The 25,027-nt window shown below is 40.5% G+C and overlaps 1 protein-coding gene and 1 long non-coding RNA gene across 2 annotated transcripts; both read left to right on the top strand.

The window, feature by feature from the left end:
* Nucleotides 1-23,415, top strand: LOC121080433 (lung adenoma susceptibility protein 2-like). Its single transcript, XM_040578453.1, is given in 8 exon segments — nucleotides 1-670; nucleotides 14,311-14,571; nucleotides 14,778-15,077; nucleotides 16,561-16,709; nucleotides 19,223-19,303; nucleotides 19,306-19,356; nucleotides 20,869-20,942; nucleotides 21,821-23,415. Coding segments are annotated over 8 exon segments (1,254 nt in total). The 5' UTR covers nucleotides 1-390; the 3' UTR covers nucleotides 21,879-23,415.
* On the top strand, nucleotides 4,770-5,820 carry LOC121080640. The gene is made up of 2 exons (XR_005825455.1): nucleotides 4,770-4,923; nucleotides 5,291-5,820. It is a non-coding gene; the product is annotated as an uncharacterized LOC121080640 (long non-coding RNA).
* Nucleotides 23,416-25,027: the final 1,612 nt, after the last annotated feature.

Below are 25,027 nucleotides of genomic sequence, written 5' to 3' on the forward strand. Positions count from 1 at the left end.
GCTCTCACAGGGCTTGTAAAATTTTTTGCTATATGTACCTATTCCAGTAGTATACAAATACCTGCAAGGGCGATGTCTTCCTGCTCTTGTGACATGGAGTTATTTAGGTTTTTATGCTAACTACTTGTCTTTTTGTCTGTGAACGTGTTTACTGAGGATTCCAGGGGTGGCGTGTATGTATGACAAACTTATTTCAAAAGCAGCAATTTGAATAGCTAAATAGTATTTTTTAGGAAAATAAGAATTGCAGAACAAAAGTTAATAATCCTTAGTACATTATGGTTTGTGAGATGATGTTTCAGTGTAGACTATCACTTGTGCTTTTGTTTCTTTTTCCATTTAGATTGATAAAAAAAAGTAAAGATTTTAGCAGAAACATGGATAAAAGCCATGACAAGCTCAATAAAAGAAAGCAGTGTCTGCTCTCCTGATTCAACAGTGTCTTCTCTTTTAACAAGCTATAGCATTGACAGCAATATTCCATACTCAAACACCTTGATCCACTACAAGGGCAAGCTTTACAGCTCTGCTTCTGAGGCTTTGGAGGGATATATTGAAAATTTTGGTTTAAGTCTCACATCTTCAGAAAGAAGCACTGGAAAAATCTGCATATGTCAAAGCACTCCCAAACAAGTAAAGTTTTCAAAGCATCATGCCACAGGAAAACATGGTATTGAGAGAGAGGGGGGGTGGTTAAGAGATAGGGTAGAGTTTAACAATTGTAATAGTCTGTTTAGCTGTTTAGGGTAAAAGTTGTAAAATTTAAGCTGTTTGCCAAATCTTACACGGTTTGCTTGGGTACTGTGATAAGGTGTACGGGAGTAAAGGGCTTCATGACCATATCAGTCCAGCTTTATGACCATATAAGACCAAAGAAAGATTACAACCTTGCAAGAACAAGCCAAAGCTGGTTCTGCGGTTTGGACAAAGAGCAGGACGTTACTGAGCCTGCGCCAGATGTGGGGGTCACGAGGAAGACTCACCTGCCTTCATCCTCAGGACCCCTGACGACCACCACCAGGGGACACTGTGCAAACTCAGTCAGGAGAGAGATATGGAAATGACTTGCAGAACTAATTTTAATACAAAGCGGGGATAGGTAATGCATATGTATAGGCGTATTGCATCATATTATGAATATGTAATGAGTTGTCTTATAAAAACAGAGCAAGTTTTTGTATCAGGTGCGCACGGTTTTGGCGGGACTACTCCCCTGTGCTGCCCAGCGCTGAATAAACATACCTACTTTACAATCTTACAGATTGTGGAGTCTGCTTTCCGCACGTCAGTTTTGGCGAGCCAGCCAGGAGGATCTCCACTTGGCTGCGGGACCGACTGCGGAGCGGACGCTCCTAGGCGCGCCCCGAGCATTTTACTCGGAGGAGTCTCCGCTGCCAGCCGATCACCGCGGGAGTGGACAACAGCCTCTTGAAGCTGCGGATTTAACGGTATGTTTAACGAAGGGACTTAAGCGTACGCACATTCGGGGCTGCTGATAAATCGCGCAGAGACGTCTGGCGTGCAGCATAGTGCCCGTGGGTTGGGTACCTGTAGGGTTTGGGACTGCAGTTTGGGACTGCAATTGGGAAACTCGCTGGCCGATAGAGCGGCCGGTAGCGATCTCGGGGATAGATCGACTGAGTTTGAGGTAACTGCTGTATCCCGTTGTTGGGAGCCAGGATGGACCTGCTAATGACCGGTATATGAGAAGCAGGAGAAGGGTAAGCGGGCCTCTTGTAATTTACAAGATATTTGCAGCTGCTAGAAGGTTGTTAACTGGAGCGATGCTGTGTTAGATTTCTTTTGGTATTGATTTTGGTTATGGCAATAAGGCATTTGGAATAGACTACCGATTTGAATTTGTCGAACCATAGTGTTTGTGTGAAGTGATGTGTGTGTGATTTTCTCTGAGTGCATGGACGTCCGTGAGAGTGGAATTGAGTGAGAATAAGTGAGAGTGTGGCTGACAGGCGTGAAAAGAGAATTTAAAAGTCAGTTTAAATCCCTCTAAGAGTATATTGAAAATGGGTAACACCCAAGGAGGGATACTGAAAAAGAGTCCTCTGGGTTGTATACTCGCCCATTGGAAGGATATTGTAGGGAAGGGAAGCACAGAAAGTAAAAAGACCCTCATTAAATATTGTAATCAGTGGTGGCCATTGTATAAGTTAGAGGGCGAAGTTAAGTGGCCATTTAATGGAACATTGGATTATAATACTTTGTTACAGCTTATGCTGTTCTTGAGAAGAGAAGGGAAATGGGATGAAGTATCATATGCAGATATGTTTTTCACTCTGCGAAACCATCCGGAGTGGCAAAGGGACTGTGGGATAATACCCCCACAGGACCCTATGGTACTCGCATTGGAGCGAGAAAATAAAGGGGGTAGAAGTAAACTAAAAAGATGCTGTTCTTCCTGCAGCATTGGGCAGAGGTGTACAAAGGCAGACAAGGTTCACCAAGCCCCAGAACAGGACTTAGATGACTTGTTTAAACCTCCCCCCCCCCCCCCCGGGCACGGGACAAGGATGTGGATTCGGAAGGAGCTTTTAATCCTCCTGATAGCCCTGTATCTTCCCACACTCGGCAGAAGTCTGCCCTGACTACTTTACAAGCACCCCTCCGAGAGGCGGTGGGGCCAGATGGTGGAACAATGCTAATTAAAGTGCCTTTCTCCACTGCTGATTTGGGAGAGTGGAGAAAGATTGCAAAGGATTATAGAAGTGACCCGATAAGTGTAGCCAGGCATTTCCAATTTATCGTAAAACAACACAATCCCGATTGGAATGATATACAATTATTACTGGAATATTTGACTGAAACTGAGAAACAGCTAGTTCTGAAAACAGCAGGAAATTTGGCCGAAGATCATTATAAAATTATAGGAGGGGATGTTAAGGAACATTTCCCCCTCCGAGACCCAAAGTGGGATGCTAATAGATCGGCACATATGCAAAGATTACAGGAATATCAGGAATGGGTTTCGAAGGGAATGGAGAGAGCAATTCCCAAAACTATAAACTGGTCAGCTTTATATGCAGTTAAGCAAACTCCTTCTGAGTCCCCGTCTGAGTTCCTGGATCGGCTGAGGGATGTGATGCGTCGTAACACGCCGCTGGACCCTGGGTCTGAGGTAGGGATCCAGCAATTAGTTTCTTTATTCCTGGGTCAATCTGCAGGGGACATAAGGCGAAAACTTCAAAAGCTGCGTTCTACAGAAGGTAGAAACTTAGAGATATTGTTGGATGAAGCGTGGAGGGTGTTTAGTAATAGAGAAGAAGAATATCGGTGGGGACAAAGGAAATTGATAGCTGCCATTCAAGAAAAAGGGGAACAGAGAGGTGGTAGGCGAGATTCGTCTCGATTGGAAAGGGATCAGTGCGCTATGTGCAGGGGCTTTGGTCATTGGAAAAGGGAATGTCCTAGAAACAAGGGAGGGGTTCGTAAAACCTTGGCGAACGTGAAGATAGCCAATGTAATAGAAGACTGACGGGGACCTGGGGAATCTACCCTAGCGGATCCACTGGTTACAATTAAGCTAGGGGAAAAGCAGCAGCAAGTGGAGTTTTTGATAGATACAGGAGCGACATATTCGGTTTTAAATCAAGCCTTAATTCCTTTAGGAGATGATTACGTTGTAGTACAGGGAGCAACTGGCCAAAGTGAAAAGGTGTATTTTTGCAAACCTTTAAAGTATAAATTGGGAAAGCAATGGGGTATCCACAAGTTCTTATATATGCCCAACTCTCCAAAGGCACTTTTGGGGAGAGATTTGTTGGAACAATTAGGAGCAAAGATCACGTTTGAAAAAGGGGAAATTACTTTGGAGGTAAAGGATCAACAATATACGCAGGCATTAAGTCTAGTCCTAACTAGTCTCCCCTCAGAAGGGAAAATCGATGAGGAAATTCTGAACCAAGTGTATCCAGGAGTCTGGGCTACTGATGTGCCTGGAAGAGCGAAAAATGCTCCACCTGTTGAAGTTAAGATAAAGGAAGGTCAACGACCGGTAAGGATTAAACAATATCCTCTAAAGAAAGAGGACAGGGAAAGAATCCGGCCAGTGATAGAAAAATTTTTTGCAGCTAGGACTATTAAAGGAATGTGAGTCTGAATTCAATACTCCTATATTACCTATTCGGAAGTCCGATGGGTCATATAGGGTGGTTCAAGACTTGCGTACAGTGAACAGGATTACTGAGGATCTCTACCCAGTCGTGGCAAACCCGTATACCCTACTGACTGTATTGGCACCTGAATTAATCTGGTTTACTGTTCTAGATTTAAAGGATGCTTTCTTTTGCCTCCCTCTCCACGAAGCCAGTCAAAAGTTGTTTGCATTTGAGTGGGAAAATCCTAGAAGTGGTCGAAAGACCCAGCTCACTTGGAGGGTGTTGCCGCAAGGATTTAAGAATAGTCCTACCATCTTCGGCAATCAGCTTGCGAGAGACCTGGAATCCTGGGAAGCCCCGTCCGAGAAAGGAAAATTGTTACAGTATGTGGATGATATCCTGATCGCTACCAACACAGAGGAAGATTGTATGGCGTGGACAGTGAGTCTGTTGAATTTCTTAGGGCTTCAAGGATACATGGTGTCCAAGAAGAAGGCCCAGGTAATGCAGCGTAAAGTGAATTATTTGGGCTATGAGATCAGTGCGGGACAGAGAACTTTGGGGCAGGCCCGCAAAGAGGTGATATGCCAAATTAAAAAAACCCAGACGGTAAAGGAATTGTGAACCTTTCTGGGAATGACAGGGTGGTGTCAATTGTGGATCTACAATTATGGACTGCTTGTTAAACCATTATATGCGCTGACAGCGACTGAGCAGAAACACCTCGAATGGAATAAAGAGGCTGAACAAGCTTTTGAACAACTAAAGAAGGCTCTGATGTCAGCCCCGGCCTTAGGACTCCCGGATGTGGGTAAGCCGTTCCTCCTTTTTTCTCACGAGAAACAGGGCATTGCCCTAGGAATATTGGCACAGGAGCTAGGTCCGTATCGTCGGGCAGTTGGCTACCTCTCTAAACAGTTAGACGCAACTGCAAAGGGCTGGCCTGGATGCCTAAGGGCAGTTGCGGCTGTGATACTAAATATACAGGAAGCCCGAAAATTCACCCTGGGCCAGAAAATGACTGTTTTTGTGTCCCATGCAGTGTCGGCAGTATTGGAAGCAAAGGGTGGACACTGGCTATCTCCACAAAGATTCCTACGATATCAAGCTGTAATAGTGGAACAGGATCATGTGGAAATTGTGGTTACTAACGTTGTCAACCCAGCTTCTTTTCTCAGCGGAAACACAGGAGAACCAGTGCATCATGACTGCCTAGAAACTATTGAAGCGACATACGCAAGTCGCCCAGACTTAAAGGATAGCCCCATAGAAAACGGAGAAAACTGGTTCACAGACGGGAGCAGCTATGTCCTGAATGGCAATCGACACGCTGGATACGCCATCACCACCAGTCAAGAGGTAATAGAGTCAGGACCTTTGCCCATGAACACCTCCGCACAAAAGGCAGAAATAATTGCCCTAACTCGAGCTCTGGAGTTGGCTCAGGGCAAAACTGTAAACATTTACACAGACTCAAAATATGCTTTTGGAGTTGTACACGCACATGGAGCAATTTGGAAAGAAAGAGGTTTATTGAACTCCCAAGGGAAAAATATCAAACATGCAGAAGAAATTCTGAAGTTACTAGAAGCTGTCCAACTCCCTGAGAAAGTGGCAATTATGCATATTAAGGCACACCAGAGAGTGAGCTCAGATTTGGAAAAAGGGAATGAACTGGCGGACAGAGAGGCAAAACAAGTGGCCAAAATGAAAATAAGAGTGGCAGGGGCGTTAATTCCCGATAGGCATATTTCCCTACAAGATAAACCAAAATATACTAAGGAAGATCAGAAACTCATTTCAGACTTAGCAGGGTCGTATAATGAAGAGGGATGGGCTTATACCCCACAGGGAAAGTTAATTGTTCCCTCATATTTACTGTGGCATTTAATACGGGAAGAACATAGGAAGAGACATTGGGGAATGGAGGCTCTGTATAAGCATCTGATAAAAGATATTGTGGCTAGAAATTTATATACCACAGTGAGACAAGTGACTCAACAGTGTGACCTTTGCCTCCAAACTAATCCAAAGAATACTCCCAAACTAGAAATGGGCCAGCTTGGAAAGGGTAATGGGCCTGGACAACAATGGCAGGTTGATTTCACAGAACTTCCAAGAAAAGGGGGGTACCGATATTTGCTGGTATTAACCGATACCTTTTCAGGTTGGCCAGAAGCGTTCCCAACCAGAACTGCCAAGGCTCGGGAGGTAACTAAAATATTAATACAAGAAATAATACCTCGCTTTGGGGTTCCAGCAACCATATCCTCTGACAGAGGACCACACTTTGTTTCAAAATTAGTGCAACAAACCAGCCACCATTTAGGTATAGATTGGCAACTTCACACCCCATATCGCCCTCAGTCGAGTGTCCAAGTGGAGAAAATGAACCATTTAATCAAACAGCAAATTGTAAAATTGGGACAAGAAGCAAACTTGCCATGGCCTCAGTCTCTCCCTTTAGCCCTTTTGCGTATACGAACAAGACCAAGGGCGAGAGAAGGACTGAGCCCTTTTGAAATTCTGTATGGACGCCCCTATGGAATACAAAAGGGGACATCAATGCAAATTGGGGACGAAATTATGACCTCCTATATGGTGGCATTGAGCAAACAGCTCAATAAAATTGGAAAACATGTAATTGGGACCCGAGGAAGGGGTCTGGATGGGCCTGTACATGATATCCAACCTGGAGATTATGTATATGTAAAGTCTCTTGCAGAAAAAACCTTGAAACCACAGTGGGAAGGACCATACCAAGTACTCCTCACCTCCTTCGCAGCAATCAAAATTAAAGAACAGAATGCCTGGATTCATCATACCCGTGTGAAGAAGTCGCCACAAAAGCTTTGGACATCAGAAATTCAAGGGCCGTTAAAGCTCAAGCTAAAAAGATAGGATGTGGGTTAAATTTAACATGATTCTGATAATTTTACAGGTGATAGACACAGCGGCCTGGCGAGAGAACTGGTATGTACAGGCGATTCAAAACATCACCAAAATTTTAAATAAGACAGATTGTTGGATCTGTACCCAAATACCAAGGCATGCTGGTTATGCGATACCGTTAATAGGCATCCCACTGCCAGTTTCCCTGACGAACCGCCAAGACGGCTCCTATTGGGGAAATACAATCTGGAGCACAGACCCTCAGGTTAAGTGGAGACATGCAGGAGCGGTCTGCAAACTGGGACCATGCGTGGCAATCAGTTAGCTGAGGGGAATTTGCTCGAGCTTGTCTAGACAACAATTAACATGATGAGGCATGTTTGCAGAGCACAGGGGGGTGGGAGACGGATGGCGCCAAGGATGGCGCCAAGGAAAGATAACACCTTGCTGTTAATTGATGGCAGCTAACCACCAATCAGAGATTGCCTAGTATGCAAGGCTTAGCTTCAAGAACCAATTAGTTTAAAACGCGCAGCTTCTGAAAGTCTATAAAACCTCGTGCTTCTGTACAATAAATTGACATTTGCTTGCATCAAGCTGCGTCCCGTCTCTTCATTCGCCGCAAATTGGTGACCCCGACGTGATGCGTTTAAGGATCTGACGTGAAGGGCTCTCGAATCGCCTATCTGAGCGACATGCAGCGAATCCCACAGAACTTTGAATGATCTGCTGAAAGGAAGCAGGAGCCGGCAGAAATCCCTCCGGAGTTGAGAGGTGAGCTGTGGGAAATCCGTAACGGGGAACCAGGGTTCGTCCCCAGAAAGAGACGTATATGGACTCATGAAGGGTCTTCTAGTCAGATCAGGGAGTCCGTGCCTCAGTTTCCTCAAATGGTGACCCCTATGGTGGTGTTCCGAAGCCTTGGAAGAATAAGGACGGAACTGGTCGATAAAAAAGACAGCTCGTGAAGAGGGCTGTGTTCCGGAGGAGACGGCTTGGCTGAACGATCGTCTGGCTGTCTGGACCAGGCAGGCAACCTAAACCCCGAGGATAACACCTGTACTCATCGAGACAGGTGAGCAGCCAAGAAACTTTAGAGACTTTGAAAGAATGAAAGTGTGTACATACAGCAGCCAATTGTATGATGCTGCCGCGGAGGGGAGCTCCGTGTCGGGAATGCATTTAGCATCTTGGTGGCAAATTCTGACTACTCTTTGCCAAGTGTGGACTAATTCTACTAACGGTGCTAAACCAGAGGAAGCTGTAAATTCCACCGACAGCGCGACTCTTCTCAAGACACAGTCAGCGATGGCGATTCCGTCCACACCTCCTCTACCCCCAAAGCTTCTGTCACTGATTGCAGCGACCCTCACAACACAGGACCAAGCACGGGAACAGGACAACTCGGACAATGATTTTATTGACACTGATAAACCTTTTGATCCAGGTCCTATAGATCTGGAAAAGGAGCTAAACCTTTCCCCCACCCCCTTGTCTCTCCTGATGCATTGATTGTATTTTTGGGGAGGGTGAAAGGGAGTCTGAGGGATTGGTGGCAGGAATGCAAGTGGGAAACACTTAAGTGATGGGATTTGGGAGTCGCTATGGCATGTTCAGTATTTTGTCAGACAAATCAACCTGCAGAGTGGCAGCCTGTGCAATACGAGGCTGTTAAAGGGTTAAGCAAAGCAGTGCGGGAAGGGAGGATTCATAATACATTTGCTGTGTCCCTTCTTGAAGTGATGGCAGAGCCTTATACACTCACACTGCATGATTGGAAGTCATTGCTTTGTATGGTACTAACTGATACAGTATATGATGTGGTTATTTGATTTTTGTGAGCTATGTGTAGTGGCCTTGATTGAAAACCTTAATCGGGGAATTGCTGTTACCTATGAGCAGTTGGCTGGAGAAAATTAACTGTGCCGATTCTGTGACTCAGGCAAGGTATCCCAGGGACAACTGTTTGCAAATGAATGAGATGGCTATTAAGGCAGTCAGGATGCGAGAGTCTTGCCACAGTCTTGCAGGGTCCTAGAGAGTCACTAACTTTAATACTGACTTGATTGATTGGCTTCAGAATATTTTGCAACAAGTCGAACATCAGGAAGCTCAAGGGATGCTTTTAAAACAACTAGCTGTGATAATGCCAATGAAAATTGTAAACGGGCAACTTTCACAATCGCAACCCCAACATGTGTCAAATGATTGTAACGCAGAACTCACAGCAGACTGTAATTCTCAGGCTGAGTTCTGGAATGCAGCATAACAGATTTTTGCTTCTCTAATCTCTTCTGTAAGAATAGTACACGCTCTTAACTTGCTTAGTAAATTAGGCTGCTAGCTTGCTAAACAAAGTAATACTACAAATAATATTTTTTTTTCTGGCTTATTAACAGATGTTGATTCTGTCCATCATATGTTGCTACAGAACCGAGGTGCTATTGATTTTTATTATTAGCACAGGGACACAAGTGTGAAGACTTTGATAGGATGTGTTACGTGAATCTGAGTGACCACTGTGAATTAATTTACAAAAGTATACAAAACTCAAAAGCCTTAAAACAAAGATCTGCAACAGAGCCAGGGGCGGGATGCCTTTGGTCTCTTCTCACGGCTGGGAAACTTTGGGCCATGACTCAAAAGTATTACAGGATTTATTATAATTATCTTTAACCACCTTAGTGACGTTTGCCTTAGGTCTCCCATGCTTTTTTTCCTGTATTCAGTGTTTAGTTGATTGTAACATAAAGCAGGTCATGGTCACCCAGCTACATACACCCTTTGCCTCCTTGCAACTAACAAGCAAAAAAGGGGAGGATAGAGAATGTCTGAAGAGATATACAGGAGAGGAAACTGGAGAATATTTGACCTAACAAGAGATGAGAGAACAGCTAGGTGTTGTGAAGGAGAACAGGAAAGATAAACATGGTTATCTAGTGTTTAATAGGTGTCTGCATGCTTGTAGAGATATATAGCATTGTAACTGCATGAATGATTCCTGCCCTGAGCCTGGTGGAGCATACAGCTGCGGTTTGCGTCCGGGCTCAGAGATGTAAATAGGGGCTTCTTTGTTACGGTAAAAGTGTTTCTCTTTGCATAAAAAAGAGAGGGAATGAAGGGAATGACCCCAGAGGTATGTTCAGAGAAGGCATGCTATGTTTTGAACTTTTTGACTGAACCAGTTCTTGTTTGGTGTGCCCTTCCACCTATGTATAATGTTAATCCAAAAGAAGATGGTATTGTTTACACTTTGAATGTCGATAATTGTCTTTCTGTAGATGCTAATGTAGTAGGAGGCTGTGATGGGAACGTGTCGCAGCGGTTCTTCTCTTATCCGGAGTAACAGCAGGGAAAGCATTAGAGTTAAATCACCTTGTTTGGTAGGCAGTTAAGAATGTGAGTCAAAATTGCCACTGCTTTTTGTTGTTGGTTCAAGGACATGGCTGTGAGGATTGTGATGGTATGTGCTGCGTGGATTTTAGGCGCCCCATTGCAGCAACATGTTATCAAAATCTGAGAAAATTTCAGCCTTTTTTGGCATCCATTCACTCAATTGGCAGTATTGTTTGTCTGCTATTACCTTGGTTGCTGTCATGTTTGCAAGGGCCCTGCAGAACATGGCAAACCTGGTACTAGCTGTTCAAAAACAAAAAAGGGAAAATTGTAAAATTGTACGGAACAGAGACAGTGGGTTATTTTGACACTGACAATATGTCTTAGTTGCTTTTTTATTTGTTCTATTACTTATACCTTGTTTTTACTCGTTCGGTTTCAAAGGTTCTTTTTGTGCAACAGGAAGGGGGAGATGCAGGAGCGGTCTGCAAACTGGGACCATGCGTGGCAATCAGTTAGCTGAGGGGAATTTGCTCGAGCTTGTCTAGACAACAATTAACATGATGAGGCATGTTTGCAGAGCACAGGGGGGTGGGAGACGGATGGCGCCAAGGATGGCGCCAAGGAAAGATAACACCTTGCTGTTAATTGATGGCAGCTAACCACCAATCAGAGATTGCCTAGTATGCAAGGCTTAGCTTCAAGAACCAATTAGTTTAAAACGCGCAGCTTCTGAAAGTCTATAAAACCTCGTGCTTCTGTACAATAAATTGACATTTGCTTGCATCAAGCTGCGTCCCGTCTCTTCATTCGCCGCAGAGACAGGGACTAAAAATAACTGTTGAAGAGACCAGCATATTAGGGGATAACTGCCTGGTAAGTTTGGGAAAAGGGCTGTTTATGGGAGAACACCTAAATTGTAACAGAAGTCGTACATTAAATATGACAGGTAGAGATTTGGGATTTTTGAAATTGAACTATACCGGTCTCCCGACCCCACAAGGGACAGGGTGGTATTGGTTGTGTGGCACAACGGCTCATAAAGTCTTGCCCATAGGATGGCGAGGAGCATGCACTCTGGGAGGTCTGGTCCCCAATATTACTATCATTGACGGGTTAACACAACCCCCCATAAGGAAAAAACGAAACGTTGTAAATAACCCCCTCATAAACAGACCAACGAGTTTCCACAGTTTTGCGCGATGGTTCATTCCGTTTTTAGGGGTTAGTGAGTTGGAAAAGGCAATAATAAACATCTCAGCTGTAATAGAAACAGTGGAAAATAGAACAGTTGATGCCCTCCTGGCACTCCAGGAGGAAGTTACTGACTTATCGAAAATAGTATCACAGAATCGTATAGCCTTAGATTTGCTATTAGCCTTTCAAGGAGGGGTATGCACTGTGATCAATGTAGATTGTTGCATGTATGCAGATCAGAGCGGGCGAATCACCGAGGACCTCCAAGAAATAAGGAAACAAGTAAATATTCTACATAAAGTGACACAAGACAACACTTCTTGGAGTTTTTTTGAATTATGGGAGAAATTGACATCCTGGTTGCCCAATCTAACATGGTTAAAACAATTATTTGTAATGATCATTGTAATTGTCTTTCTATTTTTAATTATTAGTATAGCTGCCCGTTGTGGATTTTGGTGTTTTAAGGGAACTGGAAATTCCTATAGTGAATGGAAGAGAAATCAACTGCGACAAAAATTAGAATCTAATCAATACTTCGAGTCTGAGTAAAAGAATTTACTAATTTCTTTGAAAAGGGGGGACTGAGGGGGGGGGGGGTAAGAGATAGGGTAGAGTTTAACAATTGTAATAGTCTGTTTAGCTGTTTAGGGTAAAAATTGTAAAATTTAAGCTGTTTGCCAAATCTTACACGGTTTGCTTGGGTACTGTGATAAGGTGTACGGGAGTAAAGGGCTTCATGACCATATAAGTCCAGCTTTATGACCATATAAGTCCAAAGAAAGATTACAACCTTGCAAGAACAAGCCAAAGCTGGTTCTGCGGTTTGGACAAAGAGCAGGACGTTACTGAGCCTGCGCCAGATGTGGGGGTCACGAGGAAGACTCGCCTGCCTTCATCCTCAGGACCCCTGACGACCACCACCAGGGGACACTGCGCAAACTCAGTCAGGAGAGAGATATGGAAATGACTTGCAGAACTAATTTTAATACAAAGCGGGGATAGGTAATGCATATGTATAGGCATATTACATCATATTATGAATATGTAATGAGTTGTCTTATAAAAACAGAGCAAGTTTTCGTGTCAGGCGCGCACGGTTTTGGCGGGACTACTCCCCCGTGCTGCCCAGCGCTGAATAAACATACCTACTTTACAATCTTACAGATTGTGGAGTCTGCTTTCCGCATGTCAGTATGTCTCTGCAAATATGTTGTTTTATAAGTTTTGGGGTTTGCCGTTCTGTTCTTTTGTTTTGTTTTCACTGCCCGTGTTATTGCAGCTCCTCATCTTGCACCGGGTGTGTTTTGTTGAAGTAATAGTCCCCGCACAACTGCGTGCAAGTCTTCATGGTGGTACAGTAAATGGTGCTCCAGTTTCTGGAGTAAGTAACATCAGAATCTAATTATTTGAGGGAGTTCCCTTAAACGGGGCTCTGTCTTGGAGCAAAATTTGCCTCTTATCCATGGATTTTTGAGATGTACTTTTGGGCCTGAAGTCTTACACAGCTGGGTAACATTTATGGGTTTGAAATGGCTTTTGTTACTATTAGTTAGCTTGAATAAAGATTAATTGATTATATGAACTTTTATGAGAAGTTCTTGAGTAGATAACTGTGCTTGAGATAATTTATAATGGAAACGCTTTGGCCGTTACATCTAAAATAACAAAGTCCTAAGTACAGGCACACTTCATACCTGAAAAAGGATGCTTTCCTGGGTTGCATTGGCATGGATAGCTATGGTAGCATGTTGTATTATTCAGGTTTGTTTTTTTTTTTTTTTCCTGTAGCCTATAACCTTCCTCTAGTTTCACACCTTTCTTTTATCAAGACAGCTTTTTTTAGCAGTGTTTAGCTTTTGGATTGTATTTTTTCAATACAAACCACCTTATAGTTATGTTTTACTGATCTCCCAAACAAAAATAAGCATTCTGATTATCACTAAAAATGAGAAACTGTTCTATGAAACATGTCATCTCCTCACATTTTACTCTGAAATTTCCCTGTTCCTGTTCTTTGCAGAAGTCTTATTGGCTCCATTCATGTATTACCTAGTCTGTCTTGTATGCTTTTTATTAGCTGTATGTTTTGTATCTTACAATAGTCTCTAATATCAGTAACTGAAATCTGTATATTACAGTGGAAGTGAGGAGAAAAAAAAAAAACAAAACAAAACACAACACTTCCAGGTACTAGTTGAGGCAAACCTATTTTTGTGAACAAAGAGCTTCATAGCTTCAGTAAAAAAAAAAAAGGATTTAATGCTATAATTCTTCCCTGAAAAACTGTCAAGCATGTAAATTTCTGTAGAATCACAAAATGGGTCTGTAGGCCCATTATCTGGCTACTTGTCTTGCAAGCTACTGCTTTTAGCCACCTTTTTCTCTAGTAAATGTGCTCAGTTTCAGTATGGGGAAAGCCATTCCTGACATTACTGTGTGGAGGAAGCATCGCTACTAGGCCTGAAATACTAAGGATGTATCTGCAAAATATACAGTTCTGAATGTGAAACTAAAAATGGACTGTATAATGTTGACTTCTTGTTTCTCAAAAAATATTCAAAGCTGTAAATGTACTATGAAAGGAGGGGTAACTTGATTGGTAAGGTTCTTATCAAGATCCTGATTAGAAATGGAACAGCAAGAGCTGTAATTCAGTACCCCATGGTAAAGAATATATTTCAGCTTTAAACTATTACTTCATGTTAGATCTTACAAATGTATCCTGGTAAGCTTGAAGTATAGAGAGTCATGTAAAATATCTGTTTTTCAGCACTGGATGATTTTAATCGGCATGTGGGATCGGGTTTTCTTGCTTCACCCTCTAGAAGGCAGAGTGAGTGTGACCCAGATTCGATTAGTCTTGTGACAGAAGATCTGTTAGCATTTCCAGCAGATGGATCACCGCCCTTTGTCCAACACAATCCTCTTATATCAGAGCATCAAAGTAGTGAGTGGAACAGATGGTCCCTTAAAACATCTTTCTGCCCTTGCCAAACATCATCCCTTGATACTGCAAGTGGTTTCAGTCTCTAGGAGAATGGGAAAGTTGTCTCACCAGAATCCACAAAAAGACTTCAGCAAAAAGAAACACGTGTCTGCACCAGTTAGGTGCAATTCTGTCTCCTCTAAAGGAAGTTTGAGACTCTTGTCTTTTGCAGAGAAATCTAACACTTCTAAGAATTATCCAAGGTGACTTACCAGTCAGAAGTCTGACTTAAGTGTATCTGGGATAAGTAGTGTTCCCAATTTTCATTACCCAGTCTGGCTTAAGAGTTACAGCCTTTTTTTCTGGATCAACCAAAGAAAGTGATGGTCAAAGTTCTAATATACAAGGCAAAGCTTCCTCTCCACAAGCTTTTGAGATCCTGAGAAAAAGACACTCTGTAGATAAAGACTGTTCTAATTTTTCTGAACAAAATGCTTGCCTGGATCTGAGAGGTGATAACAAAGTAGAAGGAAGTTGCAACTATGACAGTCCAGATGCATGCTTCCCATCTGATAACTCATTTTCAAGACACACTAAAAAGCCATTTAGAGGTAACTATATTTCATATAACTTATGTTTTAATTTTGAGGGTATGCATATAAAGACATGTATGGGTTTTTTAAATCAACACTAGCTGTGTTGGTCTGACTACGCTGTACAGTAGATTTATTTATTCACTTCCATTTCTGACAAAACCCTTGAAGCACTTACTAGTAGCTGACCAAGTTAAACAGCTTTTATACTGTTTAGTTTTCATATATAAATCAATATTTAAGTATTACTTTTACAGCAAAGTATTTATTGCCATGGCATATTTAGTACCTTAATGCAAGATAATGACATTAGTTCCTTAAATACTTTAATAGAATTTCAAGCATTAAATTAAATTACATTAATTGTAACCCTGGGGGAAAAAAGATTCCTAAACATGGTGTAAATGAACCTGTCAAATTGGTAAAAAATACAATTTATTGTGCAATCTTTTTCTCTACTTTATGCAGTCAGCAGGAGGTATTTGTAACCCATATATTTAGGTTATCTAGTGCCTTCAGTTTGTGTGGAGACTTTCATTTCTCATGTAGCTACTCTTTGCAGCAGACCATTGCTCTTCTGAAGCCAGAAGGCTGTCATGTGGTGAAGCACCATCTTTGTATTATGAAATATCAGCAAGATTTGCTTTGATATGAAAGATTAACATTTCAAAGTGTTAATTACCTTCACTTCCAAGTTTATTCATTTAAAAAGAAAAATATTTTTTTGTTATGCAAAGCATAAATACTGGTCTCCCCTTTTTCCAAGAGGTTATATATAAAAACTAAGTTAAAATGTTTTTTATGTTGTGAATTCAAAGCAACAAAATGTCAGATATGCAAATATCTGCAAATACCTTCCTAATGTGTATGCATGATGAACTTTACATCCAGGGTTGTATCTTTTTTTTTTTTTCTTCACACAGAAAATTTTATCGATCATGAATAGGCTAGGTATAAAAAAATATGTGAGAATGTGTCTGTCACGTTGAGTGCTTGTCTCAACCTATTTTAAAATGTTCGTCCCATATGTGATTTGCATGTATATGTTGCGTGGCTTCTCTCCCAAGTGTCTGTAAAAGCAGCTCTATAGAAAAACCTGTACAAAAATAGTAAGAAAACTAACCCGAGAACTTACAGTATTAAGAAGCAATATTAAATATTGCATTGCAAATTAATATTGGTGTTATTTTCTATAGCATGACAGCACATGAAAAACATTAATCTTGAATGCTGCATATGATACTTAGCTTACATAAGTTAGAAAAAAAAACTTTTTGACTACTTTAAATACTGTACTGGCTAGAACCTTGCAGGTCCCATTTGGTACTGAAGATTTATGTGCCAGACCAAGATAACCAAAGGAGTTGTATTGGTGCTGTACTCTCTGTAAAATATTTTTACTGCTAATTGATCTGTAGTAATTTTGAGTATCACATCAAATTAAAATATGGAAATAATGCCCTTGAAGATGGTTGGACGCATTGCGTCCTTGTTTTTTTAGAGGACCAGCTTGAGCTACTTACCTTAAAGGTCAACAGAAGTCTGGAGAGTTCAACTGAAGATTTGTCAAATAATCTGAAAAATGATGGTAGTCCTACAACAGATATACTAGGAGCAGAGATGACATGGGAAAAATGTTCCAGGTGCTTTGTAAGTCAATAAAGATTTTGGACTAATCTGTTTGTGAAAATGCATAATGTATATAATTGCTTTTGTATATAGATTATAAGTAACTGTGCTGTGGCATGTACATAAAAGATTTACTATTAGATTTCTTGCTAGTGCGAAATGTTTGATATTTCAAGGTCAAGGTATTGGGGCACTGCTTTCCCTTTTTCACTGACTTTCAAGGAGCGCTATCAATATTACTTATTGTTGCCTTTTAGTAACATCTTTGTATATCAATGATATGTAAGAAATACTTGTTTCAAGAGAAAAATTATTTCATGGAACTTAAATTGACATATTTACTAGTTTATGATTAATAGTTTATGAAAAACAAGTTAATGGTGGGAAGTCCCTTGTTTAAAAAAAGCAGTGGAGCCTTGGGAAGTTTTGGAGCAGTCTTGGGAGTGAAATTCTGGTTATCCCAAGAGCTGAGAGGTTATTTCACAGGATCAAAAGTGCTAAAAATAAATACTAGAATTTCCTATGGTTTTGAAGAAGCAACTTCTGTGTACGTGGTTCTGGGTGTTGTCTCTTGGCTTCCCTTTACCTCAGAAGATTTTGAACTATTGGTTAATTTTAGCAATATTTAACAGGCAAGAGTCTCAAAATGTAGCATTCCTGCATGTGGTAACAGAAGTGGTACTACTCATGCTCCTATTGAGAGAGAGGCTAATAATCTAACCTCCTGCTAGCCACCAGAATATTAGTGGAGGAGTACCAAGTGTAAGAAGAACACTATTGTGTAATAAATTATAGCTAAGAAGTCCTTACCTTGCATTTTTTGTTGATGTTTATGGCTACCCATGTTTTGATTACACTGGAAAAAATAGTTACAAGTTTCTCTGACATACACCAAAGTGCTGAAAGACTACTCTGTGCCCCCTTGGTGTTGCAGTGATGCAGTATATCTGGTTTCATCATAATGACTATATCCTAAACCAATTATTTTAGTTTATAAGCCTGTTGTTATTCTCCATTGCATGTTTAATGTTGGTTTAGCAAACCACCAGTGCCTGTGTGCTGTGAGGATGTGGAGAATGCTCTACCATTCCCCAAGGCAGATATCATACACAAATTCTTGGAAGACTGTTTACATGACAAAAGGTCAGTAAAAGTGAGTATGTATTTCTGAGTGCCCAAAATATAAGACTGGTAAATATTAGAAGGGGGAGTACCTGTAAATTGATTTTTCTTCTATAATATATGAAGTAGAAAGTCTAACTGAAGTAGTTCAGTCATATTTGAGCATGATGAGTTCATAGTTGTTAAATCCTATAATCTAACCTTTGGTCACAATTATGATTAAGAAGGCATCTAACTATAAAATGCTTTGTTTAGTAATAGTTTGGCTTGTACACTTCATGTTTTGTTTAAATAATAATTTTCCTGCATTGAGTAAAAAAAGACATTCCTTTTGTTACTGATGTATTAAATACTACTAATTTCATAGTCTGGCTGATGTACTGTTAAATATGAGTCAAGTTCAAGAGGTAAGTTAAATAATATATTTCTTATTATTTATGCTGTTGCACTGGAATTGGATTGTGAATTGAATTTACTCTTCTGATTATTCATTATTTTATTCCCATTCTTACATATTAAACACCTTCTTGATAGTCTTAATACTGTTCAGTCTTTAATTTTGATTATATGAACCCTTTATCCTTTTCTCAGCTAGGGACATGAGCATGGAGCCCGGTATTCTAGTTAAAAGGCATACTATTAATTTATGTGCTGGTATATTTACTTTCTGCCCTATTGTCCTTGAATCTTAACTGCTCTAAGATTCTGTTTTCCTATCTTGTTAGTAAACAGAGCACCCCCCTTTAAGTTCTTCCACTGTGGTACGTACATCTGTTTCCCAAAGGAGTTAATTGATACAGAACCAAAGGCTGTGCATGAATAATTCAAATTATTCTGTCTGATGCATGGTGCTTCACTGTATTTCATTCTTCATGCTTCCCATTCTCTTGGTTTTACTAGATAATCAGATGTTTCTGGACACAAGCATCTCTAAATTATCCACAAACTTTTTTCACCTTGAGTTAATTTGCTTTTTTGATTATAGAATGAGCAGATACCATATAGATGCTAATCATATGAATAAATCTATGTTTATCATTAGGGAAGCTTACTTGCTCTGTCAGTCATGAAATGTTGAAACATGTTCCAGTACTGCTGTCATAGCATTACAGGGACTGACAGTCTTAATATTCTTGAATTATTTCACACAAGCCAGGGCTGAGGCCTTTCTGTGTTGCTTCAGGCCTTCCTAACCATTTGTGTATTTACAGGGACTTCACTGACAATACTGTGGCATAAATGAAGACAAACCAGCATAGCATCATACATGTACAATTTATAAATAGACCTTTGAAGAATAGGTAGAAATAAACACTCAGAAATCAGTCTTTAAAATTGCTTCAGGGAAACTTCAGAAGTTGTTTATTTTATGTGCACTGCAAGACCAACAAACTCCTTGCCTTTTGGTTTAGGAAAATACTTTTTCTGGAGGTCATCATCACAGGCCCCTTGAAGCTTTGAAGCTAATGTTGTTTAAACTTCAAGCAATTCAGGGAGAAGTTTAAGCCGGAATGAAACTGCTGAGCAAAAGGAAGAGTTTGAGAAAGTAGTCAGTTTCCTTATGTCATATCTTGTCACAATGGTTGTGTACATATCTGGGAAAAACTGTTAGTTCTTTTGTTTCCAGTCTTCATAGAATACTGGCAGCAGATTCAATCCAGTTTGCATCAGAATATGCTTGTGACTGCTGTGCCCTGCATCCCCTCGGCCTTGTTGGAGGCTCAGCGCTCCCTCTCGCTGCGGCGGCTGCTGTTTTCGGGGCACTGCCTGGCAGGGCGGTAACTCCAGCGGCCTGGGCCCTGCTGCAGAAAGCAGCATCAGGAGATGGCGACATCTCAGGCAGTCCTGCCCGGAGAGAGCAGGCTTGCTCTCCGCTGCTCTAGCAACAGCTGTGCTTGGAAAAAGTTACCTTCTGGTAATATCCCCGTCAATTATTTCAGGGACATGTATCAAAATCCTTGTCTCCTTCGGCATCAGTGAGTTGGTATTTTTGTGGCACTATTGTTTCAAAACGATTTCATAGACTTTTACCCTCACTGTTTACCTTTTTCAGTGTTGCTTGCATACAGTTCTTAAACCCTGTGTCCTAGGCTTGGGTAGTGAATGAAATTGCTCCATATATACCTGGATCAGGCAGGCTCGGGGAATGGGCCAGCAGGAACCTCACAAAATCCCACAGGGGCAAATGCAAGAACTCATACCTGGGAAGGAAGAAACCATGGCAGTAATACAGGCTGGGCACTGCCTGGCTGTTCTGCTGAAAATGCTCATGAAATAGGCATTTTCATGAAATGAAATGGGTCTTGGTAGGTACAAGCTGAATAGGAGCCATCAGTGTGCCCTGGTAGAGAAGGAGGAACAGCAGGGCCCGGGCTATACGGACAGGAGCACAGGCAACACATCAAGAGAAACGCTTGTCTGTCCCTCTGTATCCCCCAGCACTTCCTAAACCACATCTCTAATGCTGCATCCAGGTTTAGGCCCCTCACTTCAGGAGAGATGTCAGGAAGCTGGTAGAGGGGTACCTAGGTGTGGTTGGAGGCTACAGCACTTACCTGGGGCAGGGGGCTGAGGGATCTGGCCTTGTTCAGGCTGGCAGAGAGGAAGTTTGGGGGGATCTAATTGGTGTCTTCCTGCACCTTTGAGGAAGGTATCAAGAAAATGGAGCCAGGTCTTCATAGTGGGACACAGTAGAAGGATGAGAAATGGGGATGAATTGAAACAGGAGGTTCACACTGGATATTGGGAGAAACTTTTTCACCCTGCAGATAGCCAAGCAGTGGAGCAAGTTGTTTGAGAGAGGTTGTGCAGTCTCTGACCTTGCAGGTTTTAGAGATGTGACTGGATAAAAGCCCTGAGCAACCTGCTGTAACCTCATAGCTTCCCCTGCTTTGAGCAGGAGCCCACCTCCTGAGATTCCTCCCAAGATGAATTACTTTGATGCTATAAAGTTGTTGGCAATCCTTTCCAATGCAATGTGCTATAAAAGTTTCCTGTTTTCTGGCATATTCAGCTATTCTTCCTTCCCTCTGTTAACATTTTCTTTTTTTTTTTTAAGCTTTCTGAAACAGCAGAGGCTGAATTAAAACTGTGTGACAGTGAGATAATCCCTCTTACTAATTCTATTCAGAAGTAAGTGACCATTGATTTTTCTGGCTTTTCAATATTTTCAGAAAGTGCAGAAAAGATATGATCAATTAGCTAAGAGCTGTCATGTGATCTGAAAAGTTTGTTAAGAATAAGCCAGTAGTGACTAATTAAAAACATGGTAGTTCATGGAGCAGAGAAATAGCTAGTGGATAGTTGCAGAGATGTACTCTGTAAGTAAGCATTTGTATCAATAGATTAATTATTGCTACACATAGATAGACTTGAAAATAATCAGACTTGGAGTAGTATGTAATACAGGACAAAATATTGTGGTTTTCACTACAGTGAGAAAATAATTGCTGTAAAACAGATTTTATTACTGAAATCAGCAGAGTCCTACTAAGCAGTTATAAATAACTAAAGAAATAAGTTTGAGAAAAGGCAGAATGGAAAATGAGTTTATTATGTAGGACACATGTTTCAATGAAACTGTGTTGCAGTATAGTTCTATATATATATATATATATATATAAGTAAAAGATTTTAAAGGATTTTTGAATTGAAAAAAATACAGTGACTTTCGGTATTGATCTGCTATTTTATGACATAAGTTCTACAGTTTAATATCCTGTGTTAAATATCCATTTTGTAATAATTTAATAGTAGCTGTGTGTTTGTGTGAGCACCTGTATTTGAGAAGACACATTTAAAATTTCAGTTGCAAAAAGTATTTTCTCTTAAACATCTTGATGTATTTTATAATCTCTACAACTGATTAAGTGGTACAGTTAGACATAGAGATGTAAACTGTCTATAATACCATTCAAACTGTTAAACTATGAGAAATCATTATCCTTTTGTCTTAAATGTATATAGTAATGTATACACTGTTCTTAAAGTCTTCATTTTTCCTAATCTAGGGCTTTACACCATTTGTCACATCGGAAAAGTCTTGTTGAAGAGAACAGTAACCAATGAGAAAAGACTGATGATCATGAAGATAAACAAAAAATAAAAATAATCTGTGAAGCTGATACCTAGAAGTGTTTTAATATTGTATAATTTAAATAACTTGTCAGCCTGACCACTAGTCAGAATTTTTTTGAAGGCTGAGCCAGTGCATGTTCTCAGAAATGTTGTATTCACTATTTCTGTACATATTTGTTCTTTTTAGTAATTCAAAGCATAATTGAGTATTAGTGCTGCCAGCAGGATCTAACAATATGTGACAAGATATACCACTTCTTAAAGAATATTTAATTAAAATAATGCCAACATTTTAATGGAAGAATCTGCGTGTTTATAAGAATTTACAAAAAAAATTATTTGGCCAGTTCTACTCATTGTTTATTACATGACCTGTTAGAAATAGGGGGAGCTCAACATCGTGTGTAAAGTTAAGCAGTGAGGTTTAGCAATAAAATTACATAATATTTTCAGTGCTGTTCATTCTAACAGGACTTGAGTTGATGTAATTGTATGCTCCTGGTTCCCTGACCACAAACTTACCAAATATATTGTATCAAAAAGCATCTGAAGTCTTTTTGAATTGTCCTCCTTTCACACCCCAGTGAAGCCTGGTTCTTTGGGGAGGGAAGGCCCTTGTTTAGGGGCATGGAAAGTTTCAGCTGAGCTGATCCAGAGCTGTTTGTCACTGTTACTGGGAAGTCCTAATCACCCTTCCATTTTCCTTGGCTTTGTTCTTGGCTTTAGAGCATATAAAATCGTTCAGTGGGCCTAAATAGGCAGAGAAGTAATAGATTATTTCTCCCCCCCCCCCCAGCATAAGTGAATAGAATTAGCTCGTGAAAGCCACTGATAAGCACTGGAACTTGTGCGGGGGAGAGAGGACTAGGACTTATGCCATTTGCCAACAGCAAATTGAGAGGCAAAGAGAAAAGCTGTAAGTAATAACTTGAGTTGTGAATTGAAATATATTGACAAACATTTTGAAAGGAGCCTTTTGTACCTCTTCTGAGGCTTACATAATGTAGCCTAGCATTTTGTGCTGTCAGTAGGCATGTTGCCATACATTTTGTTTTTCTAGTGAACTCTTTCCTTTTAATCTGTGTATTTATGTATGTACACATGAGAAAGCAGGTACTTGAGCATGTACTGATTCTGATAAATGAAACCAGAAGAAAAAGTAAAAAGATTACCTATGTATTTCTCCCATCTTCCTGTTAAGAATTAGTAAGTAGAGATAGAGTAATAGATGACTTCATTTTATGGCTGTCATGACATCATGAAAATATACATAGGTCATAAGTAATACATAGTGTTATTTCAGGCAGATGTTATTGGCCTTTCTTAAATGCTGCGCTAGATCAGAGTATAGAAAATAAAATCACTCCTAGAAAACTTCCTTGTAGAAACTTTTTAAAACACATTGCATTGCTGAGATGTGAATGTACAAACCCATTGATACTGTGGGTATAACTGTTGTCTGCATTAAGCTGCTATCTGTTTGCCAGAGGTAATTTTATTAAAAGAATTCAGATGTGCAAAGAAAGATGAGGTGTTTTTCCTGATGTCATATGTGTTTGTGTATGGATTACAATGAATTTGCTCTACTTTTGCACTACTCTGGATGCTATGTGTAGGTGGTTACACACAGTATGTAAGCTGTATAGTTTTGAGCATACCTCAAATGCTCAGCACAACTAGTGTGACGCTGCTTAAAGCCATCATAGCTCTCCTGCTCCTGAAGGTGGTTTGTGCTTTTATAGCTCACAGTAGAAAAGCAGATTTATTCATCTAGGTGTATAGGTACTCCTTGGGGTGCTGGTAGCGCAAGCGAGGCAGATTCCAAGCTAAGGCTCTGGTGCCCTGTGAGAGTACTAAGAGGTTATACCACACTCCCTTTGTATCCTGCTTGCAAGGGTGCATAGGACAAATGTCAAGCACCCCCTTCTCCCTTAGAGCTTCTCTTGATGGTAGGGCAGGGTTCATTTGCTATTTAGTCTTTTTTATTAATTCCCCCTTGGAGAGTCCTCATACCTATCCCTACTTGTGCGATTCCTCATTCTTTGGAGTTGTTGTTATTAGCCTCCACATATTTTTGCTTTATCAGTTTAATGCACTTTGGAGAATTTGGCACAGGACCAACTTTTTTTTTTTTTTCATAGCGCACAGACCTAGGTAACAATGAAGAGTACTGTTGATATTAAATATTCCTATTTACTAACTTTTGTGGGCCAGGTATGAAAGGCTTTGATCATGAATAAGGTCCACTGTGTGAGGTGCTGTACTATACAAGATAAAAGTACCTTAAGCGTGTGAAACTAAGCAAGTAAGTGGCACAATTTCTTACTGTAAACAATAGGAATTCTGGTAAGAATAGAATCAAATAATAAAAGAACCCCACCATTATTCAGTAAGTGGAGACACCTGTTCTCACATAAAAATATTTTTTTAATGACATCAAGCTTTTTATGGCCATTAAAGAGTGTTTTAAAGAGGGATTTGATCCTTATCAATAGAAAAAAGTAACTTTTTCATTGTCTACACTGATCACTTCTTACAATTATAGCTGGAATTTAGTTTGCTTATAAGCTAGGATAAAGAAGTTGCCACTCAGGAAAAACAACAGAATATGTAAATCAAGTACTAAAAAAAAGTAATTGCTATATTTAAGATGTCAGTGGTGTTCTTGCTCTTGAGACTAGATCAGAGAAAAGGAATTTTATTGATCTAGTCTTCTGTAGCGATAGTGGGAAAAACAAAAGGGCAGCCAGAAAGAGAGGCCAGGGTTTGGAGGAAATAAATAAAGTAGCAAGACTATATAGGAAAGAACTGTTTGCTAAGGATGTACACAAGTATTTGTGATCTTATGTATTTGCATATACAGGAAATTTTTATGAGGAGGGCACTTCCTGAATTACAGTGTATATATATCAGTAAAATGGAGCCGAGGGAAGTAAAGGCTTTGATGAAGACTAGTATTGTGCTCTTAAATCCTGTGAAGATCCTGTCCGGTGTAAGACTGTGACTTAGCATAGTGGGAGGAAATTAGATGGGATTTTTGTCTGGGGGATTTTAGCCCTTTAAAGACTTAATGACAGAGTCCCTTGTGATACTGATCTTGAAATGTAATCACTATATGCTGCAGTTATCTTTTCCTTTGT

The sequence above is a fragment of the Falco naumanni genome, chromosome W, assembly GCF_017639655.2.
Source record: "Falco naumanni isolate bFalNau1 chromosome W, bFalNau1.pat, whole genome shotgun sequence".
Taxonomy (NCBI): Eukaryota; Metazoa; Chordata; class Aves; order Falconiformes; family Falconidae; genus Falco; species Falco naumanni.